The sequence below is a fragment of the Anoplophora glabripennis genome, unplaced genomic scaffold (assembly GCF_000390285.2).
Source record: "Anoplophora glabripennis isolate ALB-LARVAE unplaced genomic scaffold, Agla_2.0 scaffold329, whole genome shotgun sequence".
Lineage (NCBI taxonomy): Eukaryota > Metazoa > Arthropoda > Insecta > Coleoptera > Cerambycidae > Anoplophora > Anoplophora glabripennis.
The window spans coordinates 144,085-161,817 of NW_019416941.1; the positions used below are offsets into that span (position 1 = coordinate 144,085).

The following is a 17,733-nucleotide window of genomic DNA, read 5'->3' on the forward strand; positions in this document are numbered from 1 at the left end:
CTATCTATCTATCTATCTATCTATCTATCTATCTATCTATCTATCTATCTATCTATCTATCTATCTATCTATCTATCTATCTATCTATCTATCTATCTATCTATCTATCTATCTATCTATCTATCTATCTATCTATCTATCTATCTATCTATCTATCTATCTATCTATCTATCTATCTATCTATCTATCTATCTATCTATCTATCTATCTATCTATCTATCTATCTATCTATCTATCTATCTATCTATCTATCTATCTATCTATCTATCTATCTATCTATCTATCTATCTATCTATCTATCTATCTATCTATCTATCTATCTATCTATCTATCTATCTATCTATCTATCTATCTATCTATCTATCTATCTATCTATCTATCTATCTATCTATCTATCTATCTATCTATCTATCTATCTATCTATCTATCTATCTATCTATCTATCTATCTATCTATCTATCTATCTATCTATCTATCTATCTATCTATCTATCTATCTATCTATCTATCTATCTATCTATCTATCTATCTATCTATCTATCTATCTATCTATCTATCTATCTATCTATCTATCTATCTATCTATCTATCTATCTATCTATCTATCTATCTATCTATCTATCTATCTATCTATCTATCTATCTATCTATCTATCTATCTATCTATCTATCTATCTATCTATCTATCTATCTATCTATCTATCTATCTATCTATCTATCTATCTATCTATCTATCTATCTATCTATCTATCTATCTATCTATCTATCTATCTATCTATCTATCTATCTATCTATCTATCTATCTATCTATCTATCTATCTATCTATCTATCTATCTATCTATCTATCTATCTATCTATCTATCTATCTATCTATCTATCTATCTATCTATCTATCTATCTATCTATCTATCTATCTATCTATCTATCTATCTATCTATCTATCTATCTATCTATCTATCTATCTATCTATCTATCTATCTATCTATCTATCTATCTATCTATCTATCTATCTATCTATCTATCTATCTATCTATCTATCTATCTATCTATCTATCTATCTATCTATCTATCTATCTATCTATCTATCTATCTATCTATCTATCTATCTATCTATCTATCTATCTATCTATCTATCTATCTATCTATCTATCTATCTATCTATCTATCTATCTATCTATCTATCTATCTATCTATCTATCTATCTATCTATCTATCTATCTATCTATCTATCTATCTATCTATCTATCTATCTATCTATCTATCTATCTATCTATCTATCTATCTATCTATCTATCTATCTATCTATCTATCTATCTATCTATCTATCTATCTATCTATCTATCTATCTATCTATCTATCTATCTATCTATCTATCTATCTATCTATCTATCTATCTATCTATCTATCTATCTATCTATCTATCTATCTATCTATCTATCTATCTATCTATCTATCTATCTATCTATCTATCTATCTATCTATCTATCTATCTATCTATCTATCTATCTATCTATCTATCTATCTATCTATCTATCTATCTATCTATCTATCTATCTATCTATCTATCTATCTATCTATCTATCTATCTATCTATCTATCTATCTATCTATCTATCTATCTATCTATCTATCTATCTATCTATCTATCTATCTATCTATCTATCTATCTATCTATCTATCTATCTATCTATCTATCTATCTATCTATCTATCTATCTATCTATCTATCTATCTATCTATCTATCTATCTATCTATCTATCTATCTATCTATCTATCTATCTATCTATCTATCTATCTATCTATCTATCTATCTATCTATCTATCTATCTATCTATCTATCTATCTATCTATCTATCTATCTATCTATCTATCTATCTATCTATCTATCTATCTATCTATCTATCTATCTATCTATCTATCTATCTATCTATCTATCTATCTATCTATCTATCTATCTATCTATCTATCTATCTATCTATCTATCTATCTATCTATCTATCTATCTATCTATCTATCTATCTATCTATCTATCTATCTATCTATCTATCTATCTATCTATCTATCTATCTATCTATCTATCTATCTATCTATCTATCTATCTATCTATCTATCTATCTATCTATCTATCTATCTATCTATCTATCTATCTATCTATCTATCTATCTATCTATCTATCTATCTATCTATCTATCTATCTATCTATCTATCTATCTATCTATCTATCTATCTATCTATCTATCTATCTATCTATCTATCTATCTATCTATCTATCTATCTATCTATCTATCTATCTATCTATCTATCTATCTATCTATCTATCTATCTATCTATCTATCTATCTATCTATCTATCTATCTATCTATCTATCTATCTATCTATCTATCTATCTATCTATCTATCTATCTATCTATCTATCTATCTATCTATCTATCTATCTATCTATCTATCTATCTATCTATCTATCTATCTATCTATCTATCTATCTATCTATCTATCTATCTATCTATCTATCTATCTATCTATCTATCTATCTATCTATCTATCTATCTATCTATCTATCTATCTATCTATCTATCTATCTATCTATCTATCTATCTATCTATCTATCTATCTATCTATCTATCTATCTATCTATCTATCTATCTATCTATCTATCTATCTATCTATCTATCTATCTATCTATCTATCTATCTATCTATCTATCTATCTATCTATCTATCTATCTATCTATCTATCTATCTATCTATCTATCTATCTATCTATCTATCTATCTATCTATCTATCTATCTATCTATCTATCTATCTATCTATCTATCTATCTATCTATCTATCTATCTATCTATCTATCTATCTATCTATCTATCTATCTATCTATCTATCTATCTATCTATCTATCTATCTATCTATCTATCTATCTATCTATCTATCTATCTATCTATCTATCTATCTATCTATCTATCTATCTATCTATCTATCTATCTATCTATCTATCTATCTATCTATCTATCTATCTATCTATCTATCTATCTATCTATCTATCTATCTATCTATCTATCTATCTATCTATCTATCTATCTATCTATCTATCTATCTATCTATCTATCTATCTATCTATCTATCTATCTATCTATCTATCTATCTATCTATCTATCTATCTATCTATCTATCTATCTATCTATCTATCTATCTATCTATCTATCTATCTATCTATCTATCTATCTATCTATCTATCTATCTATCTATCTATCTATCTATCTATCTATCTATCTATCTATCTATCTATCTATCTATCTATCTATCTATCTATCTATCTATCTATCTATCTATCTATCTATCTATCTATCTATCTATCTATCTATCTATCTATCTATCTATCTATCTATCTATCTATCTATCTATCTATCTATCTATCTATCTATCTATCTATCTATCTATCTATCTATCTATCTATCTATCTATCTATCTATCTATCTATCTATCTATCTATCTATCTATCTATCTATCTATCTATCTATCTATCTATCTATCTATCTATCTATCTATCTATCTATCTATCTATCTATCTATCTATCTATCTATCTATCTATCTATCTATCTATCTATCTATCTATCTATCTATCTATCTATCTATCTATCTATCTATCTATCTATCTATCTATCTATCTATCTATCTATCTATCTATCTATCTATCTATCTATCTATCTATCTATCTATCTATCTATCTATCTATCTATCTATCTATCTATCTATCTATCTATCTATCTATCTATCTATCTATCTATCTATCTATCTATCTATCTATCTATCTATCTATCTATCTATCTATCTATCTATCTATCTATCTATCTATCTATCTATCTATCTATCTATCTATCTATCTATCTATCTATCTATCTATCTATCTATCTATCTATCTATCTATCTATCTATCTATCTATCTATCTATCTATCTATCTATCTATCTATCTATCTATCTATCTATCTATCTATCTATCTATCTATCTATCTATCTATCTATCTATCTATCTATCTATCTATCTATCTATCTATCTATCTATCTATCTATCTATCTATCTATCTATCTATCTATCTATCTATCTATCTATCTATCTATCTATCTATCTATCTATCTATCTATCTATCTATCTATCTATCTATCTATCTATCTATCTATCTATCTATCTATCTATCTATCTATCTATCTATCTATCTATCTATCTATCTATCTATCTATCTATCTATCTATCTATCTATCTATCTATCTATCTATCTATCTATCTATCTATCTATCTATCTATCTATCTATCTATCTATCTATCTATCTATCTATCTATCTATCTATCTATCTATCTATCTATCTATCTATCTATCTATCTATCTATCTATCTATCTATCTATCTATCTATCTATCTATCTATCTATCTATCTATCTATCTATCTATCTATCTATCTATCTATCTATCTATCTATCTATCTATCTATCTATCTATCTATCTATCTATCTATCTATCTATCTATCTATCTATCTATCTATCTATCTATCTATCTATCTATCTATCTATCTATCTATCTATCTATCTATCTATCTATCTATCTATCTATCTATCTATCTATCTATCTATCTATCTATCTATCTATCTATCTATCTATCTATCTATCTATCTATCTATCTATCTATCTATCTATCTATCTATCTATCTATCTATCTATCTATCTATCTATCTATCTATCTATCTATCTATCTATCTATCTATCTATCTATCTATCTATCTATCTATCTATCTATCTATCTATCTATCTATCTATCTATCTATCTATCTATCTATCTATCTATCTATCTATCTATCTATCTATCTATCTATCTATCTATCTATCTATCTATCTATCTATCTATCTATCTATCTATCTATCTATCTATCTATCTATCTATCTATCTATCTATCTATCTATCTATCTATCTATCTATCTATCTATCTATCTATCTATCTATCTATCTATCTATCTATCTATCTATCTATCTATCTATCTATCTATCTATCTATCTATCTATCTATCTATCTATCTATCTATCTATCTATCTATCTATCTATCTATCTATCTATCTATCTATCTATCTATCTATCTATCTATCTATCTATCTATCTATCTATCTATCTATCTATCTATCTATCTATCTATCTATCTATCTATCTATCTATCTATCTATCTATCTATCTATCTATCTATCTATCTATCTATCTATCTATCTATCTATCTATCTATCTATCTATCTATCTATCTATCTATCTATCTATCTATCTATCTATCTATCTATCTATCTATCTATCTATCTATCTATCTATCTATCTATCTATCTATCTATCTATCTATCTATCTATCTATCTATCTATCTATCTATCTATCTATCTATCTATCTATCTATCTATCTATCTATCTATCTATCTATCTATCTATCTATCTATCTATCTATCTATCTATCTATCTATCTATCTATCTATCTATCTATCTATCTATCTATCTATCTATCTATCTATCTATCTATCTATCTATCTATCTATCTATCTATCTATCTATCTATCTATCTATCTATCTATCTATCTATCTATCTATCTATCTATCTATCTATCTATCTATCTATCTATCTATCTATCTATCTATCTATCTATCTATCTATCTATCTATCTATCTATCTATCTATCTATCTATCTATCTATCTATCTATCTATCTATCTATCTATCTATCTATCTATCTATCTATCTATCTATCTATCTATCTATCTATCTATCTATCTATCTATCTATCTATCTATCTATCTATCTATCTATCTATCTATCTATCTATCTATCTATCTATCTATCTATCTATCTATCTATCTATCTATCTATCTATCTATCTATCTATCTATCTATCTATCTATCTATCTATCTATCTATCTATCTATCTATCTATCTATCTATCTATCTATCTATCTATCTATCTATCTATNAAGCCCGATAGGAAAAAAAAATTATGAAGTATTACAATTATTTAGAGCTCCTTTGTACACCTACTCATTTTTGACATGATCTTTCCGGATACCTTGTATACTAAACGTTCGAAAGACGTGCCATTTATTATCCTAAATTAATGCAATGATATGATGATTTCGTTGTCAACTTCTACTTCTGAATGTGACCTTTTAAAGGCAAACATAAATCTATTACAAACAGTAGCCTACTGCAGTTCTTAATAATAATAATAATAATAATAATAATAATAATAATATTTTGAAATACGCACTCTCATATCGGCAATCCTCTGCTCTTCCTGCTTGAGGAGTTTATAATTTTCAACATCGATATTCGCCTTCTTAAACTCCTCACGCATTTGAGCTTGCAATTCCTTCTTCGCCAATTCTTTCTGCTGCTCTTCCTTTTGCATCTGGATTAACGCTTTATTTAACATTTTACTCTCCTCCTCAATTATTTCTGCTTCCATGAGACGATTCAGTTCATTTTCTTTTATTTGCTGTTTGATTTCCACTGTATATCTAAATTTAAAAATATTGTATTAGAAAAAAACTCTATGATTTCACTAAAAAAATGAAAAACGGAAATAAGAGACTCAATGGTCGTATCAAAATAATCGTGACATGAAAAATATCTCAGCAGTTGTGCTAGGTTAGGTGTTTTACTACAGTTCGAAACAAATACTCCTAGACAAATTAGAGGTTGTTTTAAGAAATGTATTTTTCTACTGATCCCTGTGGTGTAAGAGCTTATTTATTATTTTTTTAATTTGCATTGTGGTAAAACGCACAGAAAAGAAAAAATTCCACAGCCACACACAAAAAACCGTTTTTCGAGTCTGGAGGTTCGACTATGTCTACAGCATGTTTTCGGGGTAGCTGAATCCGAATCCAAATTAGGAGGTTGGGAGATTATAGGGTTAAATATATTCTGTTTATAGAGCCCTGACATATCCCGTGATGAGGGATTAAATCGAACTACTATCGGATTATATGGTTATGGTGTTAGGAGGTTTGTGGTTGAATGTAGAGTAGAGTTACTGTGGGTGCGAAAAATAGCATTTAAATCTTGGCGATAACTAAAAAAAATTGAATGGCGAATATTTAATGATCAATTCTTCAATACAAATTTAAAAAAATTATATAAACATGTGCCTGATGCAATTGCTTAGGTATTTTACGAGGTTGTTATAAATTATAAAAAATGCTACTCTTGCTTAATTCCGATAAATCAAATTTTTTTCGAGAATTTCAACTCTACCTGCAAGAAGTCATTTAAGCCTAATAATAAATTTATCAATATGGTACACATAGACTTTGAATTGTCACACATTTTGTATAATTTTCATAAAGCAAGTACTTGCGTAGTTGTGTTATCGCAAAATTTAATTGTAAGACATATTTTAATTTTCAAATATTTTCTTGAAATTATACTGAAATTATTTCTATTTCAAAAACAAATTTAAACTATTTTCAAGCATTAACGCAACCAAGGTACTTGTTTCCGAACATTGTTTAAAAGTAGTGCCATTTTTAAGCATGCAGCTGAAAAAATTTTATAAACGCGAATTAACATATAGATCTGAAGTTCTCGAAAATGGTTCGAACACCTTTATTTCCTTGGTAGTCTAGATATCAATATTATCGAAGCATTTTTTATAACGGGTAAAAGTAGAAGAGGGATTGAAATTATTATAGTAACTCTTGAAAACCGCCTCTTACGCGACATTTTAATAACACTGCGTAAATAAGTTCAAAATATCTACAATATATATCCCGAAAATTTTTCTAGATATCGCAAAAAATATGATACTTGCAATTCATCTTTAAAGGGCTATATTTCATTTACCTACTTAAAAAAAAGCCTAAACAAAAAAGCACTTTATCTATGAACTACGTCTTAAAAATCAAGAGAAAGCCAATTTATAATTATAATGTTTCTGACGAGATGAAAAATAGAAGAGATTCTGGCAAAATTTGTTATTTCAATTGTTGTGAATATATCGTTTTAGACAAAAATGTATATTCACTCACATTGAACGTGAAAAGTTCGGTAAAAGGAAAAGTGTTGAAGAAACGGTTAAATAAAAAGTTTCTACGGAAACAGTATGAAAAATTGTGAATAGCTCCCTTATCGAAAGGAAAACTAGAAAGATTCTGAAAATAATTACTACAGTAAAAAAATTAAATTCATTTTTCTCCCAAACGCTGCATTTAGCGACAAGCAACAAGTATACATTTTTCAACATAAATAAAGTGATGTTTGAAGAAACATCTGTTTTATCAGAATCTATGCACAAACATTTTTTTAGCCTAAAACGAAATACACAGAAGATGTTCTTAGCGACCATAAATAAAGTTCATATTGATATTCGCCTGCTCCAAAAACCTCAATACCAAATTTTAAGAAATATATTTTAAAGAGATTAAGTTAATTAAAAAAAAAATCAAATAATATTTATTTTAAGGAGTCAAAATTGTATTAAGGTAAACTTATCTTAAGCGGTTTATTCTCACTCAAGGATAACCTTTGAAGCATAGTCCATTCGCATGCCCTGCATGTAAGAAAACTGTGACATTTACGTAAGTTAGTAAAATTAAAACCAAAGTTACCTATATATGCTTACAAGATTTGAATAAAATCGCTACAGTTGTTCTGTTTTTTTTTAAATTTATTGAAAATATGTAATTTCTTCTTCGAAACTTTAACATATTGTACCTTGTAAATGAAACACTTGCAGACACATGTTTAAGTATGTATATCAATCTTTTTACTATTGTTTATGTTTGTGACGTAGAATCACCTTTAAAATTTCGCCAAGCATTACCTACCTAAATATATTCAAAAGATTATTTTCAACAATAAATTTAATCACCTTTCCATTTTCTTCTTATCTAACTCTCTCTTTTGCTCTTCGACTAGTATCTTCTTCTGTCTTTGCTGCTCCATCATCATGTCTAGTCTCTTGTTTTCCTCTTGTAACTGCTTTTCAATCAACTGAAAATGTTGGTGTAGGGTTAGATATAGACATCATCTTTAGAGCGATCCTGATACCTTCTTTTCCGCAATTTGGGCATTACGGATAGCACGACATTTGGCTGCCAATATAACCCCATTGGCCGCTTTTACCCGATCGTCTTGCTCAATAATCAACTCTTGGGACCTTTTCAATAGATATAGATTTTTACTGGCAACCTCCGTTTCAACCTGATGATAATATTAAAACATTTTAGAGGGCTGTTTGGTTCGAAAACTGTCAATCTCCTATAATTGATGTAACATAATAGCATATTAAAACTAAATATGTTAAAACTAAAGAAACGTTTTCCATTTGAATTTAAAAATATTTTATTATATAAACATTTGCTCTTGATGTCCTGGTTTTTGAAAATAAACAAAATTAATAAATATTGATATCTATAAATAAAATTGCAAGGTAATTTAATGAATTCTCTACTCAAACCAGTAGATATGAAGTACGGTGATCAAATTTTCCCCAAAAATAATGACATCACGGAAAAAAATTAAAACGAAAATTCAATTACGAACGAAAATAATTTTTAATAATTTTTACCGTTTTAGTACAAAATAACATTTTCTTCTAAAGATGGTACGATTAAAAGTGACACATTGAGTCTTAATACATCTTTGGATATCAAAAATTACAAAAAACATGTTTTCCAGTGGTATGCTGTCATTATTGAGCCAGCCTAGTAGTTGGAATTTAAATGAGAAAATTCTTTTCAATATATTCAGTTGTTCTGAAGGTAGAGATAACATTTTTGGAAAAAAAATGATACTTTGTATCCTAAAAAAATGTATTTCAGGCTTTTAAGAAATAAGTCCAGACGGTATCTGTTTCAAAAAGCCATATTTGGGTGAATCGAATATCCACGGAGATTTTTGGCTCTTTGGCTTTCAAATATCACTAGAAATGAAAATTTTTTTCTATGCGCATAAAAAAAAACGTGGGCTTAACTTTTGGCGGTACAATATGTTAAAAAAATTCGAAAAATGTCAAATTTTTCTTCCAATTATTATTAATGTATCTTTTCAAGAGTTGATTTTAGGCGAAAATGGAAAAAATTATTTGTAATTAAATTTTTTACAAAACATGACTAGTTACAAATCGAATGCAAATATGGGGTTAAAAAACAATACATTTTAGGGATTTTTTGGGGGATTTAAATTGGGTATAGGACCTTTATACTTGGCTCAAGAAAACTTCATATTATCTAGAATCTTCACACTAAATTTCATCAAAATCGGTTCTATAGATTTTGCATAATAATTTTGCAATTCAGATTTAAAAAAAAATTGCAAATTTTCAAAATTTTGCACATCAGAAACCAAGGCCATTAGATACTAAAATTTAATCACATATAAAAGGGCTCTCAAGCTTTCAAACTTTTTTGAAAAATTCGAATCTGTCAATTAGGAGAGCTCTGGCGCTTGTTTAAACACGATTTTTTTACTTATAAACAATTAGAATAACTTTTTGAATATTCAATCAAATCAATTTTTTTAAAGCAGCTTCTTTAAAAAAAAATGAAAAAAAATACAAATAATCCTTTCCGGCGTTGCCAGATTTCTGCAGTAGCTACTAAAACGATATTTTTTAAATGGCAACACCGGAAAAAATTATTTGTAAATTTTTCTTAATCAAGTTATTTCCTACAACTTTGCATTTGGAAGTATTAGTCTATTACTTCAAATAAAAAAGTTGGCCTGTCAGGTTTTAAAAAAATAACACTGTATATACAGGTTGTAGAGATTCTTTTCCTGACGGTATACAGGTATATGTGTATCTATTTCTTCAAGGTCGTATTTTTCGAATACGAAATAATATATTGAAATGAAAGAAAGATCCTTTATTTAATATTAATTTTTTTTTTGGGATTAAAGTATAATTCAAATATTATTTATTGTTTAAAATATAAGCAAATGAGATATTAACTTATTATATTACTAATTTTCGTCATATTTTGAAAATAATTGTTGTTTAAACAATTTCAGAATATTTAAATAAATTTGTTTTTGATCTTTGATAAACAGAATATAAGTTTATGCACTTACCTTTAAAAATAGAAAAATAAAGTTGATAAGTAAAGGAGGTGAGATATTAAACATTTTTAAGCGCATTGCGGTTTTGAACTCGCCGATTCAGTTTCGAGCAGGCCGAAGCGACCGCGCTCTCTGCTTCGTCCACGACCACCACCACCCGTACGATTTTCTTGAATTTCTCGCTTGCATAAATAACTTTAAACATGTTTTAAAGTAGGTTGCCAACGAAGAAAAGTATTGTAATATAAGACCTGGTAAGTACTCGGAATACCAAAGGTATTTTTCGAAAAATTAGCCCGGATGTCCCAGTACATTTAGTGTAAATGACGGTTAACTTTGATCGGCTATAACTACGTAACTAATTGACCAAACGATCTGTTCTTTTTTTAAAGGAAGCGTCTTTCCAAGAACTTTTAAAACCCGCTTTTTTTTCCTCTTACATTTTCGTCTAAAATCAACTCTTGAAAAGATACATAATTAAATAGGAAGAAAAATATGACATTTTTCGACATATTGTGCCGCCAAAAGTTAAGCCCACTTTTTTTTTATGCGCATAGAAAAATGTTAATTTCTAGTGATATTTGAAAGCCAAAAAGCCACAAATCTCCGTGGATATACGATTCACACAAACCAAAACAGATACCGTCTAGTCTAAATATTAAATTATAGCAAGTTAATTTTTGACATTGCATTATATTACACCCTACAATTAAATACCTACTAGTTGTAACTATGAATAAAACTACTACTAGGTAGTAAAAGTATATACTACTAATAAACGGTAGAGGTAAAAGAAAAATCCATAATAAAATGTCTTTACTTTAAAGCATTTTCTTAACTTCTGGGAAACCATTGCTCCTACTTCTCAAACATCAATCAGCTTATGGTACACAATTGCTATTGGTCAAAACTATTCCACGTAGATTGCAAGTTGTTAATGGATGAAAAATTTCCGGGCTGGTTGCCAGGTCGTCTATTTAATCTTGACATTTCGAGAGACATATCGCTATTTTCGTTAGAAGAAGCTCTGTAAACTGGAGATCTAGTTTTTTGGCTGATATTTATACTTATGTGTCGATTAGTCCATTACATTCTGGTGCATGGTTTTAAATTACTGACCTAAGACTTTCCGTTTTTAATTGTTACGTATAACTCGTTTCCAAATTTCTCTCTCACTACGATTATGGAACTTCAGTTACGACGAAGACATAGAACTACCTAGAATTTGGTAATTCGTACCAATCAGAACAGGAATATCACATACCAATTTCTTCAAACCATGCACCGTAACGCTTAAGCCAGTGCACCCAGCAAATACAAAGTCTTCTGAAGAAGAGGAAATATGTCCCTAGAAAAATCAAATACCGACAACGACAACCAGTTCTAAAATTGTTTAATTTCCTATACACAAATATATATAGTTTAGGCCCATAGAAGTACCTCATTAATGTGTGTTATTGTACTGAATCTCTTATTTTCAATCTAGTACTCATTCAAGTACCCTGACCGCTTAAACTAATTTGCGCAGCTTTATTATGAAGTGATATTTTTCTCGATCCAAACTTGGTTGTCCATAAAAACCTGACTGAGGCCCTTGAGTGAGGAAATACTATTTCCACACTCTACGCTGAGACTGTGGTCTAATGCTTCACACTCGCACAGGATATGATAAGCTGTTTATGTTGCCTTATCTCTGTATTCTGTAGTCTGTATTCTCTGTCATACGTGTCGTCTCAAGCCATAATATCCTGTAAGGACCTGTCACTATACATAACTAATTTCTGCCTAAGGACATAAGTTTTTCAGTTTCCTTTCTTGAGTAATAAAAATCGTACCATCTTAAGTGTCTGGGTAAGTTGCCCTAGTAGAGGGAAAACAGTATTGAATCTTGGTTCAGGTTTGATTAACTAATCAAGCGATTAGACTGTGGTTATACTTTATAAAATAAATTAGTTTCTGTACAGTCTAATCACCTGATCAAGCTTTAACGGAGACTCAAAGTACCGGGACTTAATAAATACAGGGATGGCCAGAAATTCGGAATAAAATTCATATCTTTTGAATGAGTTAATTTTTTTAAAACGCCGAAACACGTTAACTGATTTTGATTTTTTCCCATCTTTCGGTTATATAATAATTAATTTTTCTTCAACCCCCTAACCCCCAGCTACCCCTACTTTTTTTTTCAAAAGGAAACATAGGGCATTAGGGGGCTCGTTGAAAAGCTTATAGAAAACCGAATCCAGCCATACCAAATAAACAAGTTTTATTATTTCAGTAGCAAGGTTTTTAGGGTTGTATAAAATACCTACTTAACAAGTGAAATAAAATTTAATTATCTTCAGTGTTATCCTCCACGAATTTGCACAGAATAAAATAAAGAATTTAAAATTGTACCTATCACTGCTAACGCAAAAAAGATATATTTTTTATGTTGCGTTTTTTTGGTACCACTTACTTGCCAGGCTTTCTGGTTAATTTTTCGCTTTAGTTGTAAATTGGAGTTTGAAACGTTACTATTGTGTCAAAATCAAGTTATTTACTAAATTGCAATGGTATTGTCGGAAAGGCAACGCATCGAAATCTTGATATTGCTTGGATGTGGAGACAAAGTAAGAAGTCAGGCTGAAGTGCGCGATTTATTTAATGCGAAATATCCCGAAAACCAAATCTCGCAATGGACAGTTAGTAAAATATTTCACAAATTTGAGGAACACGGTACAGTACAGACTTTTCCCAAAACTGGACGGGCACGTGCTTTGAACGAAGAAAATAAATTAGACATTGTATTAGAACTTGTTGAAAATCCTCATACTTCAACTGTTTCATTGGCCCGCAATCACGATGCTTCTCGAACTGCAATTCGAATGTTTCTGAAACAAGAGAAATACCACCCCTATAAGGTATGTCTTGTCCAAGAGCTTTTGGAAGACGATTATGAGAGGCGATTACAATTTTGTGAGGAAATGATGAGACGGTGTGACGACAATAATGGTTTTCAACGAGACGTACTTTTTTCGGATGAAGCTACGTTTTATTTAAATGGACAGGCACAACTATCGCTTTTGGTCCCAAGAAAATCCACACTGGACATGCGAATCGCATACAGAAAGTTAATGTATGGGCAGATATCATCAACAACAGAATCTTGGGCCCATTCTTTTTTGAAGAAAATCTTACTGCCGCACGCTACCTGGATTTCCTAACATTTAACCTGATATCTGCTCTAGCTGTGATTTTCCCTCATGAAATTGATCCAGATATACCGAATGAAAGAATTTGGTTTCAAAAAGTTCCCCCACAATTTGGTATTGATGTTCGAAGATACTTAGATGAAATGTTTCCAAATCGCTGGATTGGTAGACGGGGTACAGTTGAATGGCCGCCAAGATGCACCGACTTAACACCCCTGGATTATTTTCTTTGGGGATATTTGAAAGTAAGTGGCTACCAGGACAGACCGGATAATATTGAGAATTTGAAGAACAAGATTAGGGCGGAGATGCATAATTTACCAGCTGAAGTCATTCAGAATGCTGTGGACAGCTTTTACTATCGTCTTGGAGAATGCCAAATAGTGAATGGAGGACATTTTGAGCATTTGCGACATTGAGTTTATTTTTGCAAATTATCTAGTTGTTTCAATTTCTAAATGAAAAAAAAAAAAACTTGCTATTGAAAAAATAAAACTTGTTTATTTGGTATGGCTGGATTCAGTTTTCTATAAGCTTATCAACGAGCCCTCATGCCTTATGTTTCCATTTGAAAAAAAAAGTAGGGGTAGCTAGGGGTCAGGGGGTTGAAGAAAAATTAATTATTATATAACCGAAAGATGGGAAAAAATCAAAATCAGTTAACGTGTTTCGGCGTTTTAAAAAAAATTTACTCATTCAAAAGATATGAATTTTATTCCGTACTTCTGGCCATCCCTGTATAAAACCGCTATAGGTATATTATTTCAAATTTATTTCAAATGCACATTTAAAATTTTTAGTCCAGCACCTTGGTATCCAAACAATGCACCAAATAATCGAATAAAATGTCATCATCAGAATTTAGCAATTCATAACTGGATAAACCTCGTTTAACTTTCGTAATACTCAGTGAGCAAAAATTTCAAACGCCGAGTATTAAATAAAAAAATCTATAACTATCTAGATATTCGCATTTTCTTGAGTCCAACATACCTTAAAACACTTTTATCTTTTGTAGTGAGCTTGACGCTCCACCTCAACTCGCTTTGCTATCTCCTTAAAAAAAAAAGATTACCTATATCCATTCCACATTTTCGTTGTTCTAGATTTTCCTCCTTTCATTCTTTATATTTTATTTCCCTTTCTTAAAAGCTGCCATAAATTGCAATAAGTGACAGTCATATCACATGAATGTACCTCCAAAATGTTGAAGCATTTAATTCATGTGAGGAATAATAGGAGGAGGATGGTTTTATTCATATTACTTTGAGCATTTACTTCCCAGAAGAAGCAAACAATAAACACTTTCCATAGATTCCTTAGAAGTATCATCTTTTAATTTTCTATAGTAAAAGGATTACATCCATTTTATTCATATTACCCTATAGGTATCTACCATAATTTCCATTGATCATCTTTTATTTGTTTAAATAATTTTTATACTTATATACATATTTTAAATGAGATTAAGAAAATATTACCGTTTCCAATTTGCTTCCTGGCACAGCCATTTGAGGCTTTTGAGCTTTTAATAAATTTTCTTTCCTTAGCGCACTTTCCATTGCCAGTTTATTTTTCTGCCTTTCAGCTTCCTCCAGCATCGTCATCCTATCCTGGACAGTAACAACCTAAGAAATACAATCTAATAAAACCAGATTAATTGATTGTCATAAAACAATTGGAATCAATCATGTAGGTAGTAATTATTATACAGAGTGACTTTTAGCAAATATAACAAGATTTAGATGAAGACTTAGCATCAAAAATATTGTAAGACTGGCTTATCTGGCTGATCCAATATTAAACATTGTAGTAGTTACAAGGTTAAAAAAAATCTGGCAAAATCTCAGAAACGAAAAAACATGTTTTGCTTACTAACTGTTTAGTAGCAAAACTGCAACAATAACCTAGGTCAATTCAGAAAATAACCGAACTATATTTTTTTAAGTTTTATTATAAATTTTATACATTGTTGGTCCTTGTCTTTTTCAAAGTACTCCTCTCCCATATTAACAGATTTTTCCCAGCGGTGTTTCCATTTACTTTGATGTCATCAATAATAGTTTGAAAACAGCGTCCACTCAGTACTGACTTTAATTTCTGAAGTAAGAAAAAATCGCAAGGAGCCAGGTCTGGCGAGTAAGAAGTGTGAAAAAGGACAGTAATCTGATTTTTGGCACAAAATTGACAAACTGACAAAGCTGAGTGTGCGGGTGCATTGTCATGGCGTAAATATCATGAGTCGTCGTAATAATTAAACTTTTGTGTCAATGATGTCGCAGCCGTAAACCCAACTTTGGCCTCCCGTTATGATCTTTTAAATGAATATTTCACTGCTATTAGATTATTCAAGGAGTTGTCGGCAAACGTCCACCCACACGATTTTCTTTCTGTTGTTCGGTCATCAAACGAGGAACAAATTTTGTTGCAAATAGATGCATGTTCAATTTTTCAGTCAAAATTTCATGGCATGACTCAACTGCGATGCTAACCTCTTCTGCAATTTCCCTAACAGTCAATCGGCGATTTGCATGCACCAGATCTTTGATCTTTCTAAACGTGGGAGTCATCATCAGTTGAAGTCGAAAGCCTTCCTTGTCCAGGATTATCTTCAATTGACTGATGACCACTTTTACATTGTGAAAACCATTCGTAACATTGCGTATGACCAAAAGCGTTATCTCCATAAGCTTTTTTCAAAAGTTGAAACGATTCCATGAGAGCTTTCCCCAGTTTCACGCAAAATTTTACCTTGCATCGTTGTTCCAGTAAATCGCACATTTCAAAAATCATCTCTAACAGTTAAGCAAATAACAATATCACGCAAATTAAATAATACATCAACAATACAAGAACATGTGTCGTTATAGAAGAGGTTGTGCGAAATGCAATGCTGCCCACTGCATATCACTAAATATCTCCAGTAGCGCATAATTAAAAAAGTTCAGTTATTTTCTGAACAGACCCCGTATATGTGAAATGTGTTCTTTTCCGATATCATGACTACGAAATTGCAGGCTAATCTAACATTTTCACATGATGTCCCTATACAGTCGTCCCTCGAAAATTGAACTTTGTTGCCTTTAAAGAACTACTGCTAACTAATTTTTAACAAGGAATTTATTTTTTGGCAAAAAAAATAAAATTGAGAATTATATTCCTGAGACATTGTTATAGTCAACTTTTTTTGCTTCTTGTTCGAGATCATGTATCTTTTTACTTAACATATTAGCACTTTAGCAGATGATAATAAACTTTTTCAAGTACACTGGGGTCCGAGAGAAATGTAGGTGTAGCATATTATGTATTTGCATCGGATTTACACCTTAATTAAACAAGCACACTATTTTTTTGGAAATAAATATTTGAAAGTAAATATTATTTATAGTACACCTTATACTTTTTATAAATAAACTGCGTTATAGTACATTTTTATATTGAAATGGTTGACAATTCGTTAAATATATA

General features: G+C 29.6%; 1 protein-coding gene across 1 annotated transcript in view; it reads right to left on the reverse strand.

Annotated features, from left to right (window-relative positions):
- Positions 1-17,733, reverse strand: part of LOC108907768 (cilia- and flagella-associated protein 45) — a 25,021-nt gene that overhangs the window by 6,756 nt on the left and 532 nt on the right. Inside the window, exons 3-6 of the mRNA XM_018711561.1 lie at positions 15,747-15,893; positions 9,062-9,214; positions 8,883-9,004; positions 6,279-6,528 (exon numbers count right to left, since the gene is read on the reverse strand). Coding sequence (XP_018567077.1) covers positions 6,279-6,528; positions 8,883-9,004; positions 9,062-9,214; positions 15,747-15,893 — 672 coding nt within the window. The remainder of the gene's footprint in view (positions 1-6,278; positions 6,529-8,882; positions 9,005-9,061; positions 9,215-15,746; positions 15,894-17,733) is intronic.